General features: G+C 46.6%; 1 protein-coding gene across 3 annotated transcripts in view; it reads right to left on the reverse strand.

The window, feature by feature from the left end:
- Positions 1 to 24,151, reverse strand: part of NBN (nibrin) — a 732,941-nt gene that overhangs the window by 576,481 nt on the left and 132,309 nt on the right. For all 3 annotated transcript variants that reach the window (XM_069621324.1, XM_069621323.1, XM_069621322.1), the window contains exons 3-4: positions 15,747 to 15,895; positions 14,464 to 14,623 (exon numbers count right to left, since the gene is read on the reverse strand). In XM_069621324.1, the coding sequence (XP_069477425.1) occupies positions 14,464 to 14,623; positions 15,747 to 15,895 (309 nt within the window). The remainder of the gene's footprint in view (positions 1 to 14,463; positions 14,624 to 15,746; positions 15,896 to 24,151) is intronic.

Consider the following 24,151-nt stretch of genomic DNA (forward strand, 5'->3'; position numbering starts at 1 on the left):
AATTCCCAGGTATCTAAATGTTCTGGTCTGCCAGGCTATCTGCAGGATAGGTAAGTTCTCCTGTGGGACTCCTTTATACCTCCCTAGGGGGAACATGCATGCTTTTTTGGTGTTCACTGCTATTCCTGAAAGAGTCGCATAGCACTCCATCACCTCCAAAATGTATTGCAAGTTTTCCTCCGAGTACCTCAGGTATAGCAGCATATCGTCTGCATATAATGATATCAAATGCGGTCCCCCCTTAGTGTAGACCTCTATTTCTTCGTATTGTTGTCTCAAGCAGATCGCCAATGGTTCTAGTGCAAGGATATACAGCATTGGGGACCATGGACAGCCCTGTCTCGTGCCTCTGCTAAGTTGCCATTTATCTTAAATTATCGCTCCCGTTTTGACCCAGGCTGTTGGGGAGCTATACACCATTTTTACCCACCGCAGGTACCCTGGTCCCATCCCGTATTCTTTCAAGGCCGCCATCATCCAAGGCCACCTTACGGACTCAAAGGCTTTTACTGCATCTAACGAGACTATTGCTATTTCACTTGGGTCACCCTCTGCCTTTTCTATGATATGGTGGAGCCTCCTGTGGTTATTGGATATGCTTCTACCTGGGACAAATCCGGTTTGATCAGATTGTATGAGTTTATTCATTACCCTCTTCAGTCTGTTCGCCAGCACGGCCGTGAGAATTTTACTATCCTGGTTTAGCATGGATAGGGGTCTGTACGATCCACATTCCGTGCTTGGCTTATCAGGTTTGAGAAGCGGAATGATTACCACCTCTCTTAGGGATTCCGGCAGTCTCCCTTTCTTGTAGGCCTCGTTTAACATTGCCAATAGCGTGGGGAGCACTTCCTGTCTATACGTTTTGTAAAATTTGCTGGGGAGCCCGTCTGTCCCTGTAGCTTTACTGGTGGGCAGATGTAGTACCACTGTCTCCAATTCCTCTAATGTGATTGGGGCATATAGGTTCTCCCTGTCTTCCTCGTTCAATTTGTGTAATCCTATATCTTCCAGCGTCTCCTGAGTCTCCTGCTCTGCAGTCTCCTCTGAATCTTCGTAGAGGCGTTTGTAGAATCTAAGAAATCCCTCGTTCACACCCTCCTGGGTGTTCCAAACTTGGCCCTCTTCCACCGCTATCTCCCTAATGGCTGTTCTCGGGGTCTCGTTTTTATATAGCCATGCGAGCAACCTCCCCGGTTTTTCCACCTCCCTGATTTTTCCCCTACTGCATGTTGCCTTTCAATGTTTTATTTTGTAATTCAGGTTACATAGCCTCTCCCAGATACCACCACAAGCATGTTGTAATTGGCACGCCTGCTCAGCGTCTTCCTGTGAGGTGCCCCCTCTTTTCATAATTGCTTCTAGTTTCTTTTCTGTCTCCTGTAACTCTCGCTATATATCCCCTTGGAGTCCTATAGATTTATATATGGCCGCCCCTCTCACTACCAACCTTAAAGGCCTCCCTTACGCTTCCTGTGTTGTTTTCGGAATACCCAATTATCTCCTCCCTTAAATCCTCTCGAAATGCAGTATCCTTCAATGCCTTAGCTCTAAGTCTCCATGTTAGGATCCTGGCTCTAGGGGGCTGGTGTCGCCACGACCAGGGGGGAGTGGTCCGATAGTATCCTTGCCTTATAAACAGAACCCGTCATTTCCCTGGAAAGTTCCGAAGTGGCGAACATATAGTCTAGTCTTGTGTACAGATTGTGTCGGGCGGCATAGTGTGAGTAGTGCCTTTCTTTCGGGCACTGCTGCCTTCATATGTCTTCCAGCCCGAAGTCTCTCAGCAGGGCTTGTAGCGTTTTCGCTGCTGGGGTAGGCTTATCTAATTTTGTATCTGGCCTGTCCATTTTGAGGTTCAGCGGGCAATTGAAGTCCCCGCCCCATATAACCGTGCCTCCTATGTGGGGACTAATCTTTCTATATAATGTCTTAAAATAGGCCACTGTATCTTGGTTAGGGGTGTATGTATTTATGATGCACAGTTCTCTGTTCTCTAACATCCCCCGGATCACTACCATCCTCCCGTCCGGCTCCACCGTGGCCTGTAGCATCTGGAAGGGCACACGTGGCGCCACCCAAATGATCACCCCTCTGGCATAAGCCGAGTACGTTACCCCTATGGTGGTCCCTCTCCATTTATTCTTTACCACCTCTTGTTTCTCTTTAGTGAGGTGGGTTTCCTGCAATAAAGCTATATCCACGTTTTGCCTTCTCAGGTACATCATTACCTTATTTCTCTTCAGATAACTGTTGAAGCTGACGTTCCAGGTTACTATTCTAAGGTCTCCCATTGTCATCCATATCTTATCCCTTCACCCTCCCTCCTTGTCCTTCTCTCCAATCTTGTTTGACGTGGATGTGAGCTCGTTCCCTGTCTGATTTCAACATAAACCCTCCAACTGGCTGTCTCTTTAACTAACTTCACTGCACCCCCCCAACTCCCTCCCCTTCCCCCGCCCTTCCCATTCCCAACTGTTGCCCAGCTCCATCCCTGGATCTCAGGCTATCCTGTATTTGATCCTTTCTCGGTGAAGCTATGGGGTTATGAAAGCGAGTCCATCGAGCCTACCGCAATCCCGCACCATTGCGCTGTGCCCGTTCACATCTATGTATTCAACCCCTCTCATGTCTGTCCTAGCTGGTTTCGCCCTATCTTATATTCAAGTCCCAATGTCTAGTTTAACAGCACCTCGATTATTGCAGTCATTTTCTTACTTATTTGATCCGTCTTCTTTCTTGTTGTCTGTTTCCGACGGGCAGTTCTGGGCATCCAACCACTCTGTCACGTCCTCGGGGGTATCAAAGAACAGAGCTCTGTTTTTGTGGTACACCTTCAATCTCGCCGGGTACATCAGCATATATTTGTAGCCCGCCTCTCGCAGTCTTTTCTTTACTGACCCATCGTTAATTCGTCGTCTCTGCACCAGGAGTATGTAGTCTAGGTATGCTGTGATTTTCGCTGATGCCCTTTGTATCGTGACGCCTTTCCGGAAATGTTCTAGGATCTTCTCCCTATCTCGGTAATTCAGGATTTTGGCAATTATTGGTCTTGGGGGAGCTCCTGGCGGTGGCTTCCTTGTTAAGGCTCTGTGCGCTCTTTCCACTGCAAATCCTTGGGTACAGATTGCCCCTCCTCCTATTTCTTGCAGCAACATCGTCTCGACATAATCCGTTGGGTGGGATCCCTCTGCCCCTTCTGGTAGTCCCACGATACATATGTTATTTCTCTGGGCACGTCCCTCCGCTTCTTCGGCTCTATTTTCCAGGTTGCTCACATGTTGTTTCAGGATGTGGATCTCCGATGTGTGGGACGCACATGCCACTGTGTTTGGGGTTACTTCTTTTTCCAGTTCGCCTGTGCGTTCTGCTAAAGCTCTAACATCTTGTTTAAGTAGATTCAGTTCCTCCTGGACTGCGCCAACTCTGAGTTCCAGTGCTGCTTTAAGTTCAACCATGGCTGACTCCAGTTTGGTTTTCAGTTCCGCAATTGCTTCCAGGATCTGCTGATCTTTGCCTACCGTGGTAGTAACTGTGGTGGGGGTATTCTCCTTACTTCTTGCCCCTTCTGCCGGCTGCAGTGTTCTTGCGTATTCCTCCAGCGTGGGTTGTTTCCCTTTTGTCTTAGTCTGTTTGCTCGCCATCTCAGTGTTTTCGTATGCCTCAGTTCGGGCTATCGAGGGTGTAATCTTCAGCTCTACGAACCTGTTATGCAGTTAACTGTGGTTCATGAGGGAGGCTATGGTTTAAATCCATGTGTGCTATTTGTATTATCCAGTGAATGGGTTGTTCTCTCCCACGTCTCCTGGCAGCTGGCGCTCCTTTTGCCTTTGTGTGCCGGCCCTTGTTGGGCCGTGCCAACACTTCTGCCCTTTAGGGTTCGTGGTCATATGTCGACCTTGTGTCTGATCCAATGGTCTTTGTATGCTTCGAGGCCCCTCTGCTACGTTCCTTGATCTTCCTGTGATGTGTCTGCCTGTGCCTTGCGTTAGCCCCCTTATGTCTGTGCTTTTAAATCTGCCCCAGTTTCAGCACTGCCTGCTCCGTTATTGTTTTGTGTCGTTCGCTATTTGCGCATTCTCTGTCTGCTTTCTCCCAGCTGTCCCAGGTTGTGTCCCGGCACGCCGAACATCCGCTTTGTCTAGTGCTTATAATAGGTCTCAGGGCAGCAGGTGCATTGGCTATGTCTATATGTAATTTTTGCTGCACAGCATTCCAGGGCTTTGTTGCTCCCTGTTTTCACATGGGTTGTGCGCTTTGTTCCCTTCTGGTTTCCGGTTGAGCTCTGTCCCCAACGCCTCGCTGGTCAAACCTTTCGGCTGGCACTCTGCAATCTTCCACCGTGTACACGCTTGTTGTTGTCCACGGGTTGCTGTGCATCCAAGGGGGTGCCCAGAGATTCACACCTTGTTTGCCAGCTGGGTGTTCATGTTTACCCTTGTCCGCCCTTGGTCATAGAACATTTGTTATGGGGAGCACTCCTTGTTGCCAGGTGTGCGGACCGGCTCAATCTGTATCACTTTGTGGCTCCCCTTCTGGCGGCAGCCGCTACTGCTGGTCGTCCTTGCTTGTATGAGCCTGTGTCCCACGTTTGCCGTGCCCTCAGGCCTGCGACCCCTGCGTAGTGTTTCTGCCAGGATGTTTGTGTCGCTCGGGGTACTCCCCCTTCTCTGACCATAGCCTGTGTTGGCGGCTTTGATCTGCTACATATAGCGTTCTGTGCCGTTGCCGGCATTTACGGCCATGGGTGCGTCCCTGCCTTCCTCCTTACTTTGCCGGTGTCCTGATGCAGCTCCGTGTCCTCTGTTTTCTCACGGTCCCAGCTCTCGGCAGACTTGTGTACAGACGCCTTCTGCTTGCCTTTGATATGAGTTTGCCCCACTGTTCTTATTTCGCACGTCCGTTCAAGCTGCCTGTGATCCCCAGTTTGCCTCTGACTCAGCTGAAGGGGCTCAGTTCCTCAGCTTGCCTTCTTGCGCCCACTTCATGCGCTGACATTGTGTGGATGTCCTTGTTATTGCCATTCTTAACTTGCCTTCATATGTACGCCGGGCTCGTTTCCCATGCAACGTAGGGCTCCACTTCACTTTTCTTGTTTCAGGCCACCGATTTCTGGTCCTGTGTCCTCATGAGCCCGGACCCTGCAGGCAGCGTACGGGCTCCCTTACAAGCTCTTATCGGGTCCCGTCCCCCCTGAGCTACACATTCGCTGGCAACATTGTTACTCGTTAGACTCTTTGCAGACGCTGGGGCTGCAATTGTTCAGTCGAACCGCTCCCGACACCGCCTACCCATATACGCATCTTCTGCAGCTGCGGTTAGCAGCTGTTCCTAGCTGCGGGTGAGACTCAGGCACAGTCCATTCAGGGAATCTCCCTCATGTGTGTCAGGCTCCGCGCCCTCTACTGTCCGCTTTCACTCCCAAGCATCCGGGCTCATCTAAGCCTGTGTCTTAGGCGCGGGGTGTCCTAGTACGTTGCACCATTCAACTGTATCTGCGCTTCAGTATTATTACACTGCCCTCGCGTAGCCGAAAGATTCCTTTGTTCTCGCATTCAGTCCGCCATTTTGTATCGCCCTTCTTCTCCGGATCACACAACCTTCGCTATATGCAGAACTTTGTTGCAGTGCATCCTGTGGGCACCAGAAGTTCACCAGGCACGTTCACCGCATTCATAAGCAGGCATATGGGTTTTCAATGATCATAGGCATCTGTGTATGCACTATCTGTAAGGATCATTGCAGGATCGCGGGAGCTCCTCTGGAAAACGTCTCCTTACATGGCCCGCATAGCCACGCCCCCCCCTATCCTAACAATGTTATTATGCTGGTAATTGTCTTAGACTTAAGCGTAGCAGAACTGGGTGTGTTGCATGTGATTTATTCATCCCTAAATCACAGTTCCCTCTAAATATATTCAAATTTTTAATTCAAATGCTATATTAATCCTAATGAAATTGGGATTATTTGCATTTTCCTTTTCGTGTTTTTTTTACTTCATATGCTTATCAATATAATACTAAATCTATGGGGCACTTTATTGAGAATTAAAAGTAGTGATAATAATAGAAGATCAGTCTTTTGGTAATTCAAGGGCTCAAGTCGAGGGAACACGCGGGTGGACGGGGTCCGTCCACTTTTTTCAGAGGGTGGACACTGCCACCCTGTGTGTTTTAAATTAATGACATTTTTTTTTTAAAGTGCTTCCATCACTTGATAATGAGTGCCATGTCCGGGATTGGAACCAAGGTCGCATGGCACAGAGACAAGAAACGTAGCCGTAAAACCAATAGAATCTCCAAGTGGATGGCTGTAAAACACTCCTTTTGACTCTTTGCTGTACAGGATACACATTCTTAAACATTTTAAGAAAAAATGTGCACACCTTTTCCATTTAGCACGCAATGTTTTTTTTTTTTAAAATTTAAACTTTATTGATTTTGTACAAGCTCAACAGTCACTTACATCCGAAATCGTTCAGTAAATAATTAGAATGAGCATGTAAGACAAGTACCATCTTCGTATATCATGTGCAGTAGTTCTGGAAAATTAAGCAGTATAATGAATAGGATTAACAAAACCCAATCTCGCCCCCCTCCCCCCCTTTTCTAATATCTCCAAATGCATGATTGAGAAACATCATTAAACAATGAGACAACACCAGAAAGCTTTGAGTATAAATATGATATCCGACCAGGACACATAACATGACACATGGAGCCGCCACAACAAAAATCCTCGTTTGTTATTATTGGCACAAATCGCAATAATATACTGCACACATTGTCTTTACAAGGCATATTTGGCTCTGAACTCAGACCAGGCACTTTCAACATCAGTGAGATCTCCGCGTAAAGCGGCGGTCAGGTAGTCCATTCTATAAAGAGTCTGGGCAACCCCAAGCCATTCAGTTTTACTAGGGAGCTTGGGCCTCTTCCACACCATAGTGAGGCAGGCTCGTGCAGCCATCAGTAAACCTTGTACCATCCTAGGTGCTTTTACAACTTCGTCCCCTGTTTCAATCAGACCAAACAAGATGAACATTGGCTGCTTTACCCTTTCTTCATCGTCCAGATCCCTGATCCAGCTAAGAACCTCTGACCAGTAGGTCTGGACCATGGCACACCCCCACCACATATGCCAGTAACCAGCCCGCTTCCCACAGCCCCTCCAACAATATGGGCTAACCCCCTGGTACATTTTGGCAAGCCTGGTCGGGTCGTACTGCCATCTATACAAAGGTTTTATGGCATGGAGTTTGTACTGGCAGGATATTGAGGATTTCGCGGTGCGTCTGCAGATGTTTAGCCACAGCTTTTCGGAGATTTGTCTGCCCATATCTGCTTCCCATCTGCCCTTAAGCACCAATGAGGGGGAGATATCAGTCTCAATAAGGGCCGAATACATAGCACTTATCAGACCACTGGAGCCCGTACATCGATCAAGGATCGTTTCAAATGGGGTAAGATCCCTCTGCAGCTGGTCCTTCCAGATTGACCTTGTCATAACCCCTTTGAGTCTCAAGTACAGGAAAACTGAGAGCGTGCCTATGCCAAGCGCCTCCTGGAGGTCTTGAATGGTTATAAAGGTTCCGTCGCGCCATAATTGGCCCGCCCTTTCCAGCCCCGCTTGGTACCACGTTTCATAGCTTCCAGGTTCTGGGATTGCGTCTCGGATCCCTGGTGACCAAAGGTGACCCAAGGGAGATGGCCACGTCGTGACTCCCATCATTTTCCTGCCTGGTTTCCAAATTGCCCATAGCGTACCTAAAATAGGGTGGGATCTGATTCTTTCACGCAACTGGGAGCTGGGGACCCATAACCATTCGGGTACAATAAAAGGACGAAGGTGATAGTTATCCAGCGCTATCCACTGGGGTTCCGAACGCTGCCTAAAGTGTGGGACAAGAACTCTATAAGTTGCGCCGCCCTGTAATATGTTTCCATGTCCGGGAGGCCTACTCCCGCGTTGTCTTTGCAGAGATGGAGTAAGGGTCTTGGAATTCTGGGTCTCTGGCCCTGCCACAGGAAGGACAAAAACATTTTTCGCACATCCATGAAGTACTCCGGGGGCATCCTAACGGGGAGCATCTGAAACAAATATAATATCTTAGGGAGAAAGACTATCTTTATGGCATTCAAACGGCCCATCCAGGAGATTGTGAGCTTGGACCACCGTTGGCTATCTTTCTGTAGAGCATGTGACAGTGGTGGGAAGTTAGCTTCATATAAGGAGTCAAGGTCGCGGGTGACATTAATGCCCAAGTAACGGAGTGTGGTGAGGCTGACTTGGACTCCTAGCGGGGCAAAGCGTGCGATTTCGGAATCCCTGCTCTTATCAATCGGGAGGAGGACTGACTTCCCTGTGTTGATTTTTAGGCCGGCCAATGCACCGTATTCCTCAATTATGTCAAGCGCAGCTGGGATCGAATCTAAGGGGTCGGTCAAGTGAAGCAATATATCATCTGCGTATAGCCCCAGTTTGTACTCCCTGTCTCCCACCGTGATGCCTTTAACTCTACCGTCACTTCTTAGTTTCTGCGTCAATGGCTCAAGGGACATCACAAACATTATTGCTGACAGTGGGCAACCCTGTCTCGTACCTCTTTCAAGGGGGAACCAGCGTGAATATCCTCCATTCACCGCTACCGATGTCGTGGGGGAGGTGTACAATGCTTTAATGGCGCGGCAGAGTTTCGGTCCCAACCCATATGACACCAACACTCTTTCCAAAAAGTCCCAAGACACTCTATCAAAAGCCTTCTCAGCATCCAACGACAAAAGAGATGGGTCCCCCTTCATTCCCTGTGCCTCGTGTAGTAAGTGGAGTGTTTTCCGCATGGTATCTGCGCCCTGCCTGCCAAGAACAAAGCCAACTTGGTCAGAGTGTACCAATCTAGGAAGATATGTCTCGAGCCGAGCCGCAATGACTCTAGCATACACCTTAGCGTCGATGTTAAGATGCGAGATGGGTCGATAAGAACTACAGTATTTGGGATCTCGACCTTCCTTAGGAATTACAGCCAGGAGGGCCTGAGAGAAGGACGGGGGGGCCTGACCTGTATTGAAAATATGGTTAAACAAGGATGCTAGGAAGGGGGCAAGGAGGGTGGAAAATGCTTTATAGAAACCCGGTGTAAATCCATCATCCCCTGGGGCTCTCCCTATTTTCAGCCTCTTAATGGCACTCTCCACTTCTTCCTCAGTGACCGGAGTATCTAGGGATTCGGCCTCCGCACCTGTGAGGGCGGGAAGACGCGCTCCCTCAAGATATGCGTCTACGCTTCCTATAGGGGGAGGAGGGTCACACATATATAGATCTTCATAGAAGTAGGCAAATGCCTCCTGTATGTCCTTCGGGGACGTGACCGTCGTGTCTATCAGAGTGCCATCAGTCCTCTCAATTCGATCAACCCATCTCTCCGCTCTCTGTGCACGGAGGCGAGCTGCTAACAGAGCATCTGCTTTGTCCCCCTTCTCATAATATTTTTGCTTAAGGCACTGTAAGGTCTGTGCTGTTTTGCCAGCAATAAGAATCCTCAATTCTTCTCTGAGTCGTTTAGCTTCAGTTAGGTACCTAGGTCTGTCAGACGGGGTGGTCTGCGCCAAGTTCTGAGCCACGGCAAGCTTCTCCCTAATGCCCCTCTCCACCAGGGCACGTTCCCTTTTCCTTCGGGCCCCTTCCCGTATAAGGATTCCCCTCCAAGTAGCCTTGGCTGCTTCCCACACAGTTACCTTCCCTACTTCCCCTGTATCATTAGTGGGAAAGAATTGCTCGATCTCTTTTTCAAGGGTCTCCTTAAAGACCGGGTCAGCCCAGAGGGATTCGTTACACCTCCATTTGGAATTGCGGGGCGACAGCTCATCCCAGGATATATCAATTGCAACCATGTCATGGTCTGACCATGCGGAGGGGTATATAGTAGAAGCTTGCAGCACAGGTAGAAGATCGTTGGAGAGAAAGATATAGTCGATGCGTGTGAGTGTGTCGTGGGGGAGGGAGTGAAAAGTAAAACCTCTGTCCAACGGGTGTAGATGTCGCCAGCTATCTACAAGGCCATAAAGATCAAGGGTAGACTTAATTTCAGCCCCAGTTCGAGTGTTGGGCGGTTCTAATGTGTCGGCCCTGGTCTGCCTGTCAACAGAGCTGTCCATCCATGTGTTAAAGTCCCCGCCCAGGACCGTGTGCCCCTTAGCCATGTTAAAGACCTTTTCAGAGATTTTGTGAAGAAAACGATTCTGCCCTTGATTGGGTGCGTAGAGAGTGGCCAGAGTGATTATTATGCCCCCTATATTACCTACAACCGTGATCGCCCGACCCTCAGTGTCCGTCCATATGTCAAGAGTTGTCATTCGGAGGGATTTGCGAACCAGAATTCCCACCCCTGCCTTTTTCAATATACCCGAGCTCCAGTAGGCGAGCCCAATCTCCCGTGACGGGATGGCTCTCTCCTCACCCCTCCGGTATCTCGTTTCTTGAAGGAACAAGATGTCTACATTCGATCTTCTGAATTCCCTAGCCACCATTGATCGTTTTGTGGGAGAGTTTAAGCCTTTGACGTTGAGTGTGCAAATGCGTAATGTGTACCTACGGGGTGTAAGTGCCATCGTAGGTGTAGTTAGTGATCGTGGGCGGCCATTCCATCTGTGCCACGGCACATATCCTGTCGGCCATCGTTATGCATGGGTCGTCATTATATGAGTGGATCTCAGGAAATCCCACAGAGGCCGACGACCAGATCGTCTGATGCATACCATAGACTTCAGTGTGGCCAAGGTGCGTCTGCGTGTCTGTTGGGTCAAGATTGATGCAAAGTGTGTGTTTCTCAACCTCCCCCTCCCCCACCCCCCACCCCATCCCCAACACATTCGGCGCCCGATTCGCCCAGGTTGACATCACCCAGCCGAACTCGGACCACCAGTGGAGACCGCAAAACAGGCGGTCCTACCATAATAAAGTCACTTATATCAGTGAGCCCCCAACTTTTGTGTGCACCTAACAATAACAATGGTTCAACAACAAAGTCATCAACCCTCCCCAAGGAGCTAGCGCAACGTGAGTATTACATCATATCACATTCCGAGCGTCTGAGACCCACAGAGCTAGAGATACCTCACACTTGGAGAAAGTGACCCTTCACAATTTGGCCTGCAGGCCATCTATGGAAGTCTCATAGCAGGAGGTTGACTCTTATGCATGAGTTCATAACCCCCTCGGCGGAGTAACTTACCCTTGGGTAAAAGGTAAACTGGGCATGCCAAAGCACTTCAGGCACCTTGTCAGTGTTCCATATCCTGGGAGGTGTTCATCTTTCTGAATTTCCTAGAACCTGGGATCTTCCTCCGCCGTGAAGCCTTGGTTTTCCACTCACCACCAGATGTTCCTTGATCCTCATGAGAGGGGGCACCTTCTGGCGAACCTATCAGGTCTGACGTACAGTCAGCAATGTCTTTCTCCGTGACAAGTCTCAATGTCGAGCCTTCCCATTCGAAGGTGAGGGAGAATGGGTACCCCCATCGGTACCTGACGCCCTTGTCTTTCAACATTTTCGTGATCGGAGAGCACTTTTTCCTCATTGCTAGTGTGAGCGATGACAAGTCTTGGTAGAGGGAAATAGCGGAGTTCTCCAAGGACAATTGTGGGGCATTTCTGGCCTTGTCCAAGATTCGTGCTCTGTCCGCGTAGTTATGAAACCGAGCCAGGACCGATCTCGGGGCCCCCGGTCTACCTCCAGCCCTATGGATTCGGTCAATTTTGGGTGCGTCAATTGAGTCATCGTTGTAGAGGAGCTACAGGATAGTGTGTAACGATTGATTCAGGTCTAGATCGGTTTCACCCTCTTTCTCAGGAAGACCAAAGACTCGAATATTGTTACGACGCTCCCTATTTTCGAGGTCGTCGACCTTAAGGCGCAATTCATCTTCTCTGTTCGATAAGTCTGCAATGCGGTGATCCATCTGTGCTTCCAGTGTGTTCAGAGATGTTTGGTTGTGCTCAACCTGCTCGAGCCTGTCGTCCATCTTGTCCATCCTCTGCGTGATCTTATCTATCCTGTTACCGATATCTGCTCGCATGCCCCTCAGTTCGGCAAGCAAATCAGCTACATCCGCCTTGGTCGCGGCAGCCTCGGATCCTGCTGTCGACATTGTAGGAATCGAGGAGGGCCCTTGGGATCTGGCAATTGGTGAAAACGTGTATTTCGCCAACTTGGTCTTAGGGTCCATGAAGGGCACTTGGCAGGGTGAAAAACGTCCCAGCGGCCTTCTATTAATGTAACGTTAGCACCCGCGCGAAGGACCAGCACTTGAGGGCCTCTCGAGTTTTGTTCCAATATGTATTCGTAGAGTCCTCCTTCACCCTCCCAACCGGCTGCGCAGCGAAAGCGTGTCACCTCTCAGGCATCGAGTGTCGTTCCTGCAACACCAGAGAGGGCCCGCCTGGAGGGTAGGTAGGGAGGAGGATGAGGCCCCACCGTGCCGTCAGGCCGAGGACAGCCGGCAAAGACTAGCAGTGGAGGGGACAGCTGCCCCGCGATGCCGGGGGGGACGAAGGGTCCGCTTACCGTGCCGCAGCGGGGGTGTCAGAAGGGGCTCCCAGCCGCACTGAGCAGTAGTGCACAGCAGTTTCCTCACAGAGCTCCAAGAAGTGCGCCGAGTCAGTCACAGAGGGCGGCTCTTATACGCAGGCCTGGACTGGAAGTTCCGCGGGACGCACGCCGCGGCGAAGGCCTCAAAGCGCCGATGTTGATTTCGCCACGATGCCGCCTCCGATTTTCTCCGGGTTTTCTCTCATGCGGGGGGGACACCGTCCCACGTCTCTCGCTCAAGAACCAACTCTGGGGGGGGGTTCTCGAAGTGGGGGCTCACTGCCACTTTCCGGACCTTGTGTAGAGCGCTCACACGGAGAGGCAGCTCATCCGTGCGCCCCCTGGTGGCCAATCAGCACGCAATGTTTTAAGAAAATATGCTATTTTGCCAAATGCTTATTTGTCCTGTACACTTTCTTAGTTGGGATAGTCACCCTAAAATTAAATATCCACATTTCTTTCACCTTACGTTCACTGCCTGTGATGTCAGAGTCCACCCCTTTTTTTTGTATGAGCCATGGATAATTCTACCCCCCCGCCACCTCATCCTTGTAAAATGTTGAGATCAGTTAAATCAATATATGAGCGATTTAACATAAAGTCTTTGTTAAACCATTGGTATACACGCTCTATATATACTATGTACCTCTTGTGGAGGACTGTTACTCCCAGGAAACACAAAAAGTGGTGGGGGTTTCCAGAGTTAAGGCTCACCTATGAAGCCGATCAGAGGTAGCCTTAACATCCTGGACTGGAATACCAGGCCCGAAACAAGCCTATATTGGGAAAATAATGCTAAACTCCTTCCATCTTGGGGTAGGTTTATGCATACACAGAACCCAATTGATGGATTTTGACTAACTAGCCTTGGGGTAAGATTAAGAATGAGAAACACTGCTGTATTATGGCTTCTGTGGGAGAGCTATAATGAGCGTGTGCCTGATCAAAGGAAAACATGAGGCACAGCTATTGGGGGGTGAATGATAACAGACTTGCTTAGGAACCTCATAGAGGCTTTTACAGTAAAAGTCTTTCAAGTCATTATCAAGTCCTCTAAACCATAGGGCAGCCTAAAACTAAAACTAAGCTACGCAGCGCTAATCCCCAAATGTTTCACGCCCCCCTGTCTGTCTGTTGTATGTTGTTGAAATGAAAGCCATGCTCTCTATTGTTTCAGCCTGTTGTTCTGTTGTGCTCAGTCAGAGCACAATCATGGACCTCTTAACTACTCCGGTCTTCCAGGAACACTTGCATCTCCATCCCTGATCTCCTACCCATGCCCAACTCCTTCTTCAATTTGCTGTACCTCTTATCCTTTCTTTCTCTATGGGATCTAGCCACATGGCTGAGCTACCATTTCCAGTTACTCAAACACCAGTCCCCTTCTAATCTCTCCGACTGCTGCTGGGATATATGTATCAAGTCCTGCACATTTAAAAATACCTTGCTGCCAGTTCCGCAGCCTTCCAAGCATATCGAAAAACAGCATTCATTTGACCTGTTTCACAACAAATTCCATTAACTTTCAATGAAAGGATTAAACTATCATCTAAAGTATGTCTCGTATAGATAAATAGACAAGACAACTATCTACTGGTCCCACTTGTTGGTTATATGTTTTTCTGGTAAATCAAACACACATTTTGCTAAGGCAATCTCATTGCCACAATTTGCTGCAGGAATTATACATGCATACTCAGTGTTTTTCCAGAGTCTGGCATTGAATGCAGAGGGAAACCCTCCTTCAAGCACTTAATTCACCCATGTCTCCTCTTTTACTTCCAATTAGATGTTTTTCTAAATGAAGGGACACCTTCAAATGAGATGCAGTTATACATGCGACAATGACTTAGATCAAGAGCAGGACGACAACTCACCTTAATAGTAACCTTGACAGAATTCATAACGAGATGAGTGCATTCATTGGTCCAGTTATTCACGACATGTCCTCCAAGCTGAAGTACTGCTTGATTTAAAGCAGATTTGCCAGGTCCATCCAAACAGGAGGAGCATGTGACTAAAGGCTCATATTCCACCCTAGCACACGGAACAAAAGCAAAAGTTATATTTCGGCCTTGTACACATTCTTGAGACACAAAACAATATTTTCCCTCCACCAAGTAGTACCCTGCTCCTTAATTGAGGTTTGTTGAAGATTCCAAAGCCTGAAACACACTGTTTAGCTGCAGAGTGAAACCTGTACCCAAATCCACCACCCTTCCTGGCATCACAGCGGCCATACATCAAAAGGACACTGTTAAGTGCACCTAATAAGATCGAAAGTCATTGTCAGAATACTGGTGACACCTTTGTTGTTCTATTTTGTGGTCACTGCTGCCATACCTTCAGCCAGTTGCAAATGGGCAGGTTTATAAAAGCAGCTCGGGTCCCTTTCCCTTCATTCATATCCCAGAGCAAAGAGAAAAACATCAGTGACTCAAGCAGGTGCATAGTGAACTAAAACCAGAATATACGGCACTGTTCCAGAACCAGACTTACTAGATTTCAGAAGAGGACACACCTATCGGGCATGAATTACAAATGATCACAGGCACACACATATAACTAACAAGCCCAGAGTGATCTTACAATTTAATGAATTGCGATAATAGAACCTAGGTAGGGTCACATGCGCATATATCGCTAAAGATTACAGTAAAGTTTATGAAGGTATATGTACTGGCTGGTGTAAATGCGTTGTTCCACCACACATTATCTGTCAAAGTGATTCCATGGTGACCCTGACTAAACCGGAATGAAAAGATGACTACAATGAAAAGATACCCACTACTCAAAATTATATATGTAGAAGTCCATAAACAAAATATCACACACATCATCCTTCCTATGTGGAACAGAAACAACATCTCCCAAACAGTCTGATCAACAAGGGAACAAACCCCAAAGTAGCTCAAAGGTTTCTGGGATCTTTCTCTTCTGCAGCAAATACAGAGGCATTTGTGGAGTTGTTTACATGACACAAACATTCCACACATGAGGACCTGGACAAGATCAGCCATTTGAAGCATGCTCTTAGAACTGCGTTCCATTATCGTCAAGAGCTGTGAGTATTTCGTGGTGGCAATCTGTGGAATTCTATATATGCTCGCTCATGAAAGATGCATCAAAGGGATTTTTCTAACAAATGATTAAAGATTACCGAAACTTGCTATTAAAGACGCCACAAGTGACTTGGTCTCCTGATTTTAAAACCGCCTGAGAATCAGTGAGCAGCTTTTCTCCATTGATGAATGTTCCATACTTTGAACTATCCTTCACAGTCAAAACAGGTAATGCAGTACACCGACTCTGAAAGGAAACAAAAACAGTTAAATACACACTTTTAATTTGGAATCTTTGCAGTACACAAAGGTGCTAAATAAACACGGATATGGTGTGCAAAAGGTGTGACATGGACAGCCAAGAAATCAAACAAGATAGATTGGCAGATTACTGAAGATTTTCAGCATCCTGGGTCATTGATAGATTTGAAAGTTCAGCCATGGAAACAACAGCTTTTTACCTCAAAGTAATTTTTTACTAGTGCTCTGAGGAAGGATCCTATATTTACTGGAATTTTATAGTCAACATTGATGTTGCTTCCTTGCTCGGCTCCCTTAGGGACTGTTTTGTTATTCCTGAAAACATGAATCATCTTTGCTGGGGTGAACAGGGATGAACATTGCTGGTAGCAAGTTAACTCCCGCTTGCAGCCTAAATAATTCCAGCTATCTTACATACATAGGTGCTATCTGGAGCTACATTTGAATCACAGACCAACTAGTGATATAAAAACATACTTGTGCATGGAATGTGAATACATCAAAAAAATATTTAAAGCTTAATGGGTGATACAATTGTGTGATCGGTTTGGGGGGGGGGGGGATAGGGACCTCACCCAGCCTGAGGCAGAAAGGCCTACCAGAGTTTTTATCAGAGCATGTCCTGCTCTGCTCCAGAGGTGAGGTGAGGGAATTGGGAGTGGCCAAGTCTATGCCCACTTGCATGTGCAGTGATGAATGATTATGGTGGCATGGAATCAAAACTATGCAATACTGGTGGGCACTGCTATTTTCAATTACACTGTTTCTAAACTGAATTTCTTTTAGATGATTTCATTTGATTAGTGTGGAGCTCCTTGGTGAAAAAAGGCCCCTGGCACAGGCCTTACAACATACAATACAAGAAAACTCACAAGGAATCCCCTGTAAGAACCACAGGCTCTCGTGGTGCCCCACTTGGGGCCTGAACAAGTACGGTTTCAATTCTTAAATAATTAGTACTGTATTTCTGCACTATAACTCCTCATAGTTAAAGACCAAAGCTCCAAGAGCAATCGTAACACAGTGTTATTTAATGTATATACAGAAATAAGGCAATGAAGCGCTAACAAGGGTTTAAAAAATGCCTATGCATTTCAAACCCTTAGCTCCCGCTGCTATTCATTCTAATCTGGAAGGATTGAGGAGGAACACCGTTTTTATCTAGCAGTGCGAACTAAGGATTTGGCCCCGAGGACGGATATTATCAGAAATGCATAGGCAAATGCTTAGAACGCTGTTAAAACCTGTCAGTCTCAGACACACCCAAATGGATCTACGTGATTACCGCAAAGCGGGAAATTGCGAATCGGCAAATATTGTATCGCGAAATCCCGCTGCACGGTAATAACATAGATCACGGTCGCCGACATCCTGCATACCCTACCCCTCCCCGTACTTAGCTTTTCAGCGGCACACAGAGAAGTGTGCCGCCGACTCTCTATCCCTGCAGCGTCAGTTCCGAGCCTCTAACGTGGGTCGTCGGTGGTGCCGCAGGGTCCCTTTTTCTGGCTTTTTCGTTTTTTTTCTTTCTTTATGGTCCCCCGCTTCCAATGGCATGGAAGCGGGGAACACCCACGCATTCCCTAAAGCCCATAATGCCAATCATTGGAAGCGGGGACACCCTCGCAACTCCCGCTTCCCATGTTCGGTATTCTGGGATCCACTTTTTTTGTGCAAGCCGAATGCGCAGTAAATGCGCTTGCAACTTTTGTTCTCGCTATTTTCGGGCATTACCAGGAAAAATAGGTAGAAACGATTAGACAGAGGAAGCTGACCATTCTAGAACAGAGGAGGAGGAATTAAGGGATTGCACTGTTACAATGTATTCTATCACAGCTCCGTGTGTTTTTTTTAATTTTAGTGTTTTAGCCCTACGTGCTTTTAAATAGTTGCTAATTGCTAGACCCCTTCCTGCCTTCCCTTGTGTCTACACCTTTGTAGTAACTTTTGTTGTGTATTTTGTGCGATTGAAAATAGAGCTTAGTCTCTGCTCGCACTGAATATCCAGAACTACAGTTCCCTGTTCCATTTGTAATTCTTTTGCTTTCTTATTTAGTTCACAGGCGCAACCGCGGCTGGCGCGAATGAGCCGGTTTGTGAGAGGTGAGTGCAGGGAGTGTGAGGACGCAGCTGGAGACCCGTGGTGACGTTTTCTTTAGTCTCCTCGAGCTTCCACTTTTAGTAAAGTGACAAAGGTATTCTTACTTTGTTACTTCGCTGTCATCCTGCTGAAATATGCCCGGTAAGCCCAAAACACGCGCTCAAATGGAAAATATTACTGCAACGGAAAACCGTGTTGTGACACACCCCCAAAAGTGTTCATCAATCCCTACCATTGTCTTAACCTCTCACTGCTTAATATCCTAGATATCGGGGCAATTACCGGATTCAGACACAAGGATAAGTCTGAGGGGCTGTCTCATTTGGACCCTGGCTTGCCCCACTGTCAATCCCCCCTTATCCTAGAAATGCCATTGACTCCTCGGAAGGAACTAAACTCCAAAGAAGGTCATATTTAATCAACTACGAATCTCTCTACTTAACACCCATTCCCAGGTAAAACATGCCTTTGAGATTGAAGACTATAATGTCACTCATGATCTTGATGTTCTTGCCCTTTCGGAAACGTGGCTACTTGATGCTACACAGATTACCATTGAACATTCTTTGCCAGCTGGATATAAAATTTACAGTGCTGATCGTATTGACCAATGGAGTGGTGGTGTTGGCTTATTATGAACACTCACCTTGATTGCTACTCATCCAACAACTTGTGTTTGGATGGTTGTGAACTCCTTGTTGTTAAAATGAAAATCAATCCAAATACATCCCTCACCTTATTTACTCCTCAAGCCCTCCCGCTTTTTGAAGAACAATTACTGGAATTACTCAACAGTAATATTAAAGCTAAGACCACAGTAATATTGATGGGTGATTTTAACCGATTTTTCTGCTGTATCTCTACTCTCGTCTTTGGAAGCAGCAGGATTTGTACAGCTGGTAAACGGCCCTACTCACCAGGGTGGCCATATACTAGACTGGATTCTGCCGCATAATGGTCTGAACACCCCCATTAGTACTTCACTATGTCCTTGGTCTGACCACTTTTTTGTCAATACCGATATCCTAACCACGTCCCCTTCTAGACTTGACACCAACCCAAGAGTTAAAATAACATGTCTTGACACTAAGAACATCTCGGCTAGTGCTTTCTCTGCCATTGTTACATCAAAGCTTGGGTATATCGATGCTAGCGTCAACTCTTCTGATCTGGCCTCTCATCTTTCCTCTGCTATTAGGGAGACCATTAATACTCTTGCTCCTGAAAAAGTAAAGACATTGAAAATAGAAACCATGAAGAAGACATGGTTCAAAGACGAGATTGTGGAAGCAAGAAGGGCAAAAAGAGCTCTAGAACGTAAATGGAGTAACAATCCCTGCTCTACCACTCGTGTCAGCTATAAGAAAAGTGTTCAACTTTATAAAAATATCATTATTGAAGGAAAAAAGGCAACCTATAATACACGTATTAATTATGCACAATCCAATTCTAAAGAACTTTTTAAAATTCTGAAGGAATTTGAAAGTCACTCGTCATCTTTTCCACCCATCGTCAAAGACTCCTTATGGTGCGAGTCCATTCAGGATGAGTTTGCTAATAAAACTGCAGGTCATAGATTGTCTATCTCTAAACAACTGACTTGATTAGTCTTGAACAATGAGCCCATTATAACAAATAACGCACACTCAGACTCATTCACAACTACTCCGAGGTTCACTTTTCATAGCTGCACTGAGGATGAGGTTCTAGAAATCGTTAAGAGCATGAAATCTACTTCATGTCTTGGGGACACCTGCCCCGCTGACATTGTGAAAGGCTCTCTAGATGCTCGGATCCCGTGGATCCCAAAAATGATTAATTTATCCTTCCAAGCTGGCACCGTACCAAACATCCTTAAGGATGTTTGGGTTACTCCCTTGCTGAAAAAGCCCACCATGGACCCTGCAGCTCCAAAGAATTACAGGCCCATCACTAATGTTCCTTATCTTTTCAAGATTCTGGACACAGTTGCATATTTACAGCTCCAGAATTTCATAGAGGAAAATAACTTGCTAAACAGGCATCAGTCTGGTTTTAGATCCCATCATGGCACGGAAACTGCTCTCTTAGATCTTAAATTTAATATAACTGATATTATTGAAAAAAGTCACCCAGCGCTTGTGTTATTGTTAGAGCTATCGTCAGCATTGACATTATTGACCAAAAACTTCTACATAACAGATTGCTAACTGTGGCAAATTGCTCGGAAACTGCCGCCAACTGTTGGCCTCTTTCCTTGGTCCTAGGACATCTAGTGTAGGAGTGCCTGGAGCCCAGGCCAATACTATAGTTCTGTCTTGCGGTGTGCCGCAGGGATTATGTCTCTTGCCCCTTTTGTTCAACATTTATATAAAACCCTTTATTGACCTTTTGGGCAATCTGAATGTCCAATTTGCAAATTACGCAGATGACACCTAGATCGTCTTAGTACTATCTGGAGTATTCTCTAAGGACACAGATACAATACATTTCCTTTACCATAAGATTCAGATATGGATGGCATAAAAGTGTCTCTCCCTTAATGACTCTAAGAACAAGCTTCTTATAATGGCGTCTGGCCCTCGCCTGAAGAATCTCCATACCCAATATTCTCATTTTGTAATTGCGGGCACTGTCATTGCTGTCTGTAATTCTGTGAAAACTCTTGGGGTGTATGAAGAAAGAGGTCTCACAGCTACGTTCATTATGTGGTCACGTTATCAAGCTGCTTCATCAGATATGGCCTTATCTTTCTATTGCTAATAGAGCGCTTCGGCATCTTCACTTGTGAACTCAAGGTTAGACTATTGTAACACTACTAGGCACTTATCTACACTCAAAACGGGGCTGTAAGAGCAGTACTTGGGTTCTCTAGGCCCAACCATATAACTGTATTTAGGAAGAAACTACACTGGCTTCCAGTCAGGCAGAGAATAAGACATAAAACACTGTCTCTTGCCTTTAAATGCCAGAATAAGCAAGCACCTCTCTATCTTTCCAGGAGGCTATCATCAAAACGCTGCCATCGTGTGCTGCGCTCCTCTGATGTCTCTCAGCTAACTCAACCGCACTTTTGCTTGAAGACATTTGGAGAAACGACCTTTGATTTCCATGCCCCGCATGAATGGAATGCCCTCCACCTGCCATTAAAGCTTCTCACTCTCTGACAGTCTTTAAGAAAAGTACAAAGACTCTTCTTTTTTAATCTGGCTGACTAACTTCCTTCTGTTGATTGATCTTACGCACTGTTGTTGCCTTGCTTTCCTTTTGCTTGCTGCGCATGTAGCACCCCACTTAAAAATTTCAATAAATAAATACGGGTGGAGCAGGAAGCAGAAAGAAGGATTTTTCGGCTGCAGGTGGCAGTGGCGGCAAGGGGGACCAAGTGATAACGGAGAAAGAAACAAAGGAGTGTGCAGGCATCTTGAAGAAAGGCGCGGTATTGGTGTCGAGTGCAGGGATACTGCAGAGTGTGGTTGGGTGATTGGTGGATAGAGCTAGTGGCAGGGAGAGGTGAGGTAGTAGTAGTGAGAGTAGTGCTAGTAGTAGTGAGAAGATGTAGTAGGGAAAGAAGAGTCAGTAGTAGTGAAAGCAGAGGTAGCAGTAGTTAGAGTAGAGGTAGTGGTGGTAAGACAAAAGGAGTAGTAGTGGAGAGAGGGGGGAGTAGCGGTAGCAGTGGGTGGAGAACAGTATCTGTAGTGAAGGAAATGAGTAGTATTGGTAGAAGAGGAGGGGTACTGAGAGAAGGAGAGTGGGAGGAGAAAAGACACTAATATCAAATGGTGGAGGCAGGATGGCAGAGTGAAAAATCAGGGAGTCAGAAGTGAGAAGGGGAAAGAAGGAGGCAGGATACCAGGGCAAGGTGAGGCCAAGGTTTGTGACCTTGTGCATGATCTCTCTGCTGTGTCACCCACAAGCCCTAAAGCTCTGAGATCAGTCCCCAGCAGGACCTTTCCTGGGACTTGCCTCTAAATGCTCACTGGAATCCCGACTACTGTACCATTTATAGTAAGATTTACAAGCATAACCGGGGACTTGATAGGGGGTCCATCAGCTAACGTATTAGGTAACAGAAGAGCTCTGGCAACTTCCTCTGCGTCTACCAAGGTAGAATCCACTACAGTTCTGATACAGCCACTATCCCTACGGGCAGGAGTATCAACTCCATTGATCAGCACACTGTCTTTAAAATAGTGCTTGGCATTATCAAGAATTCTAGCATAAGCCTCTGAGACTTTAGGCTCCCACTAACACAGGGAAACTAAAACTACTTTAGATTCTTTCCCACTTGGGAAGGAGTCTGAAGAGAAGGATGCCCCTGTGATCTCTTCTTCCTCATAGGAGGAAAAGGCCAGATTTGCAGAGTGGACCCCCAATGTTTTGACCTTACATCTGGGGTCCCCTTCACATGGTCACTTGCTCCACAAGCCACACAAGATCCACTGGGTCTTGGGACACAGGGAGGCTTACTGTAACCAGAGTTCTGTTTGAACTACCCTGTGCATTTTCCTGTGATTTACTCTTAAATTAATTTATTTTTCTGGCTCTTTTGGGAGGAAGTTTTATCAGACCCCAACCGTCTTTATCTTTGGACTTTTCCCCCTCCTCCTGCTTACCAGGATGGGTCTTGTCCTCATGGGACACTATGTGACACCCACAAATTTGCTGCCATGGGCAGCTTCTTAGGATCTAACTCCTATGAATCTGCCAAATCCTGCTTAAGCTCAGGGGAACAAGATGCAAAAATATGTTCAAGCATGACAAAACATATCATACTCTCAAAGGTGGAGACCTTATAGCCTTCAACCCAACCAGTCAAGTTCTTTAAAGAATCAGTCACATATGACACCCAAGTACTACCTTATTTCGTTTTTGTACTCTCTAAAGCTCTTCAAGTGTTGGGCAGGAGTCTTCCCAAACTTTAAGATGAGAGTTTGCTTCAACATTGCAAAATCTACTCTTTCAGCTTTTGACATCTCCATAATAGCACTGCAGCCAGAATGGGGTAGTCTGCTGAGTACCCATGCAATCTCATCAGCATTTAAAACCTCTTGAACTTCACATGCATTCAGCCAGTCCATAATGTCATTTTTCTTATCATACACACTTAGCAGATCTTTAGGAAATCTTGGATGAGAGGAGGACCCAAACCCATGTCCAGATCCCTTGGATCCATTGGAAACTTGAAGCTTGGCCAGTTCCAATTAGTGATCCCTGTCCTTCTGTTTTTCTGCCTGCTCTATCTTCAACTTAGCCATCTGGAAATCAAGCTCCTTCTGCTTAAACAGCAGCTCTGGCTTCTTGAATTCCAACCTGGCATCAGCATCAGAGCTGGCAGAGAAAACTTGGAACAATGCACCCTCTCTGTCATCATGGGCACCATGAATGAGGGCAGCAACAGAACTGTCAGCTCTGTCAGTGGAAGCAGCTCCATCTCCTTCTGCACCCTCATCAGTGGTGATGGCATCAAGTTGCAACTATTGCCATTCCATTATTCTTTTAATCATTTCCAATTGTGTGCCTTTAGCAGGTAATCCTCTCTCAGCACACATCATTCTTAGTGTTTCTGATTTAGAAGCATGTAAGTTTATATTGGTCATTGTTTCCATTATTCTAGATAGGTCTATGGCCTTTACAGTTATCACTACTAAGTCACATGTGTCCTGGGTAAGGGTAATCTGAAATGCCTACACTAGTGTGCAACACTGGATACCTTCAGTCCTATCCCACCGCTGCCACTAATTTGTTAAAATGGAATTCTGAATTCTGACCTGGTGGGCAGAGGTTCAGAAGGCCAGCCTAGTTTCTTGGAACAGGGTAACCTTCTGGACAAGCCAGACCAATCAAGGTAGCATTGGCGGCAGTCAAGACTAGGTCTGAGGAGGGGTGAGGGTGACTGAAAGACCTCAATGAGCACAAAGAGTTAAGGACACTTACAAATCAATCCCAGTCAGGTGTATATACATTAAAAATACAAATACATGTATTTAAGGCCTTTGAGTTTCAACATACAGTAATTATCAACAGTAATACTTTCAAACCAAGACAATCCAATTAAAATTAATATATACAATTCCAAGTGGCCTAAAGGGTTAACCGCACAGAATGGGTCCATAAAGGAAGGAAACAGGCAGTGCAGATTATCTTCAGGCAGTTCTGCAA

This window comes from Ambystoma mexicanum, chromosome 5q (genome assembly GCF_040938575.1).
Source record: "Ambystoma mexicanum isolate Mex_15411 chromosome 5q, UKY_AmexF1_1, whole genome shotgun sequence".
In the NCBI taxonomy this organism is placed as follows: Eukaryota; Metazoa; Chordata; class Amphibia; order Caudata; family Ambystomatidae; genus Ambystoma; species Ambystoma mexicanum.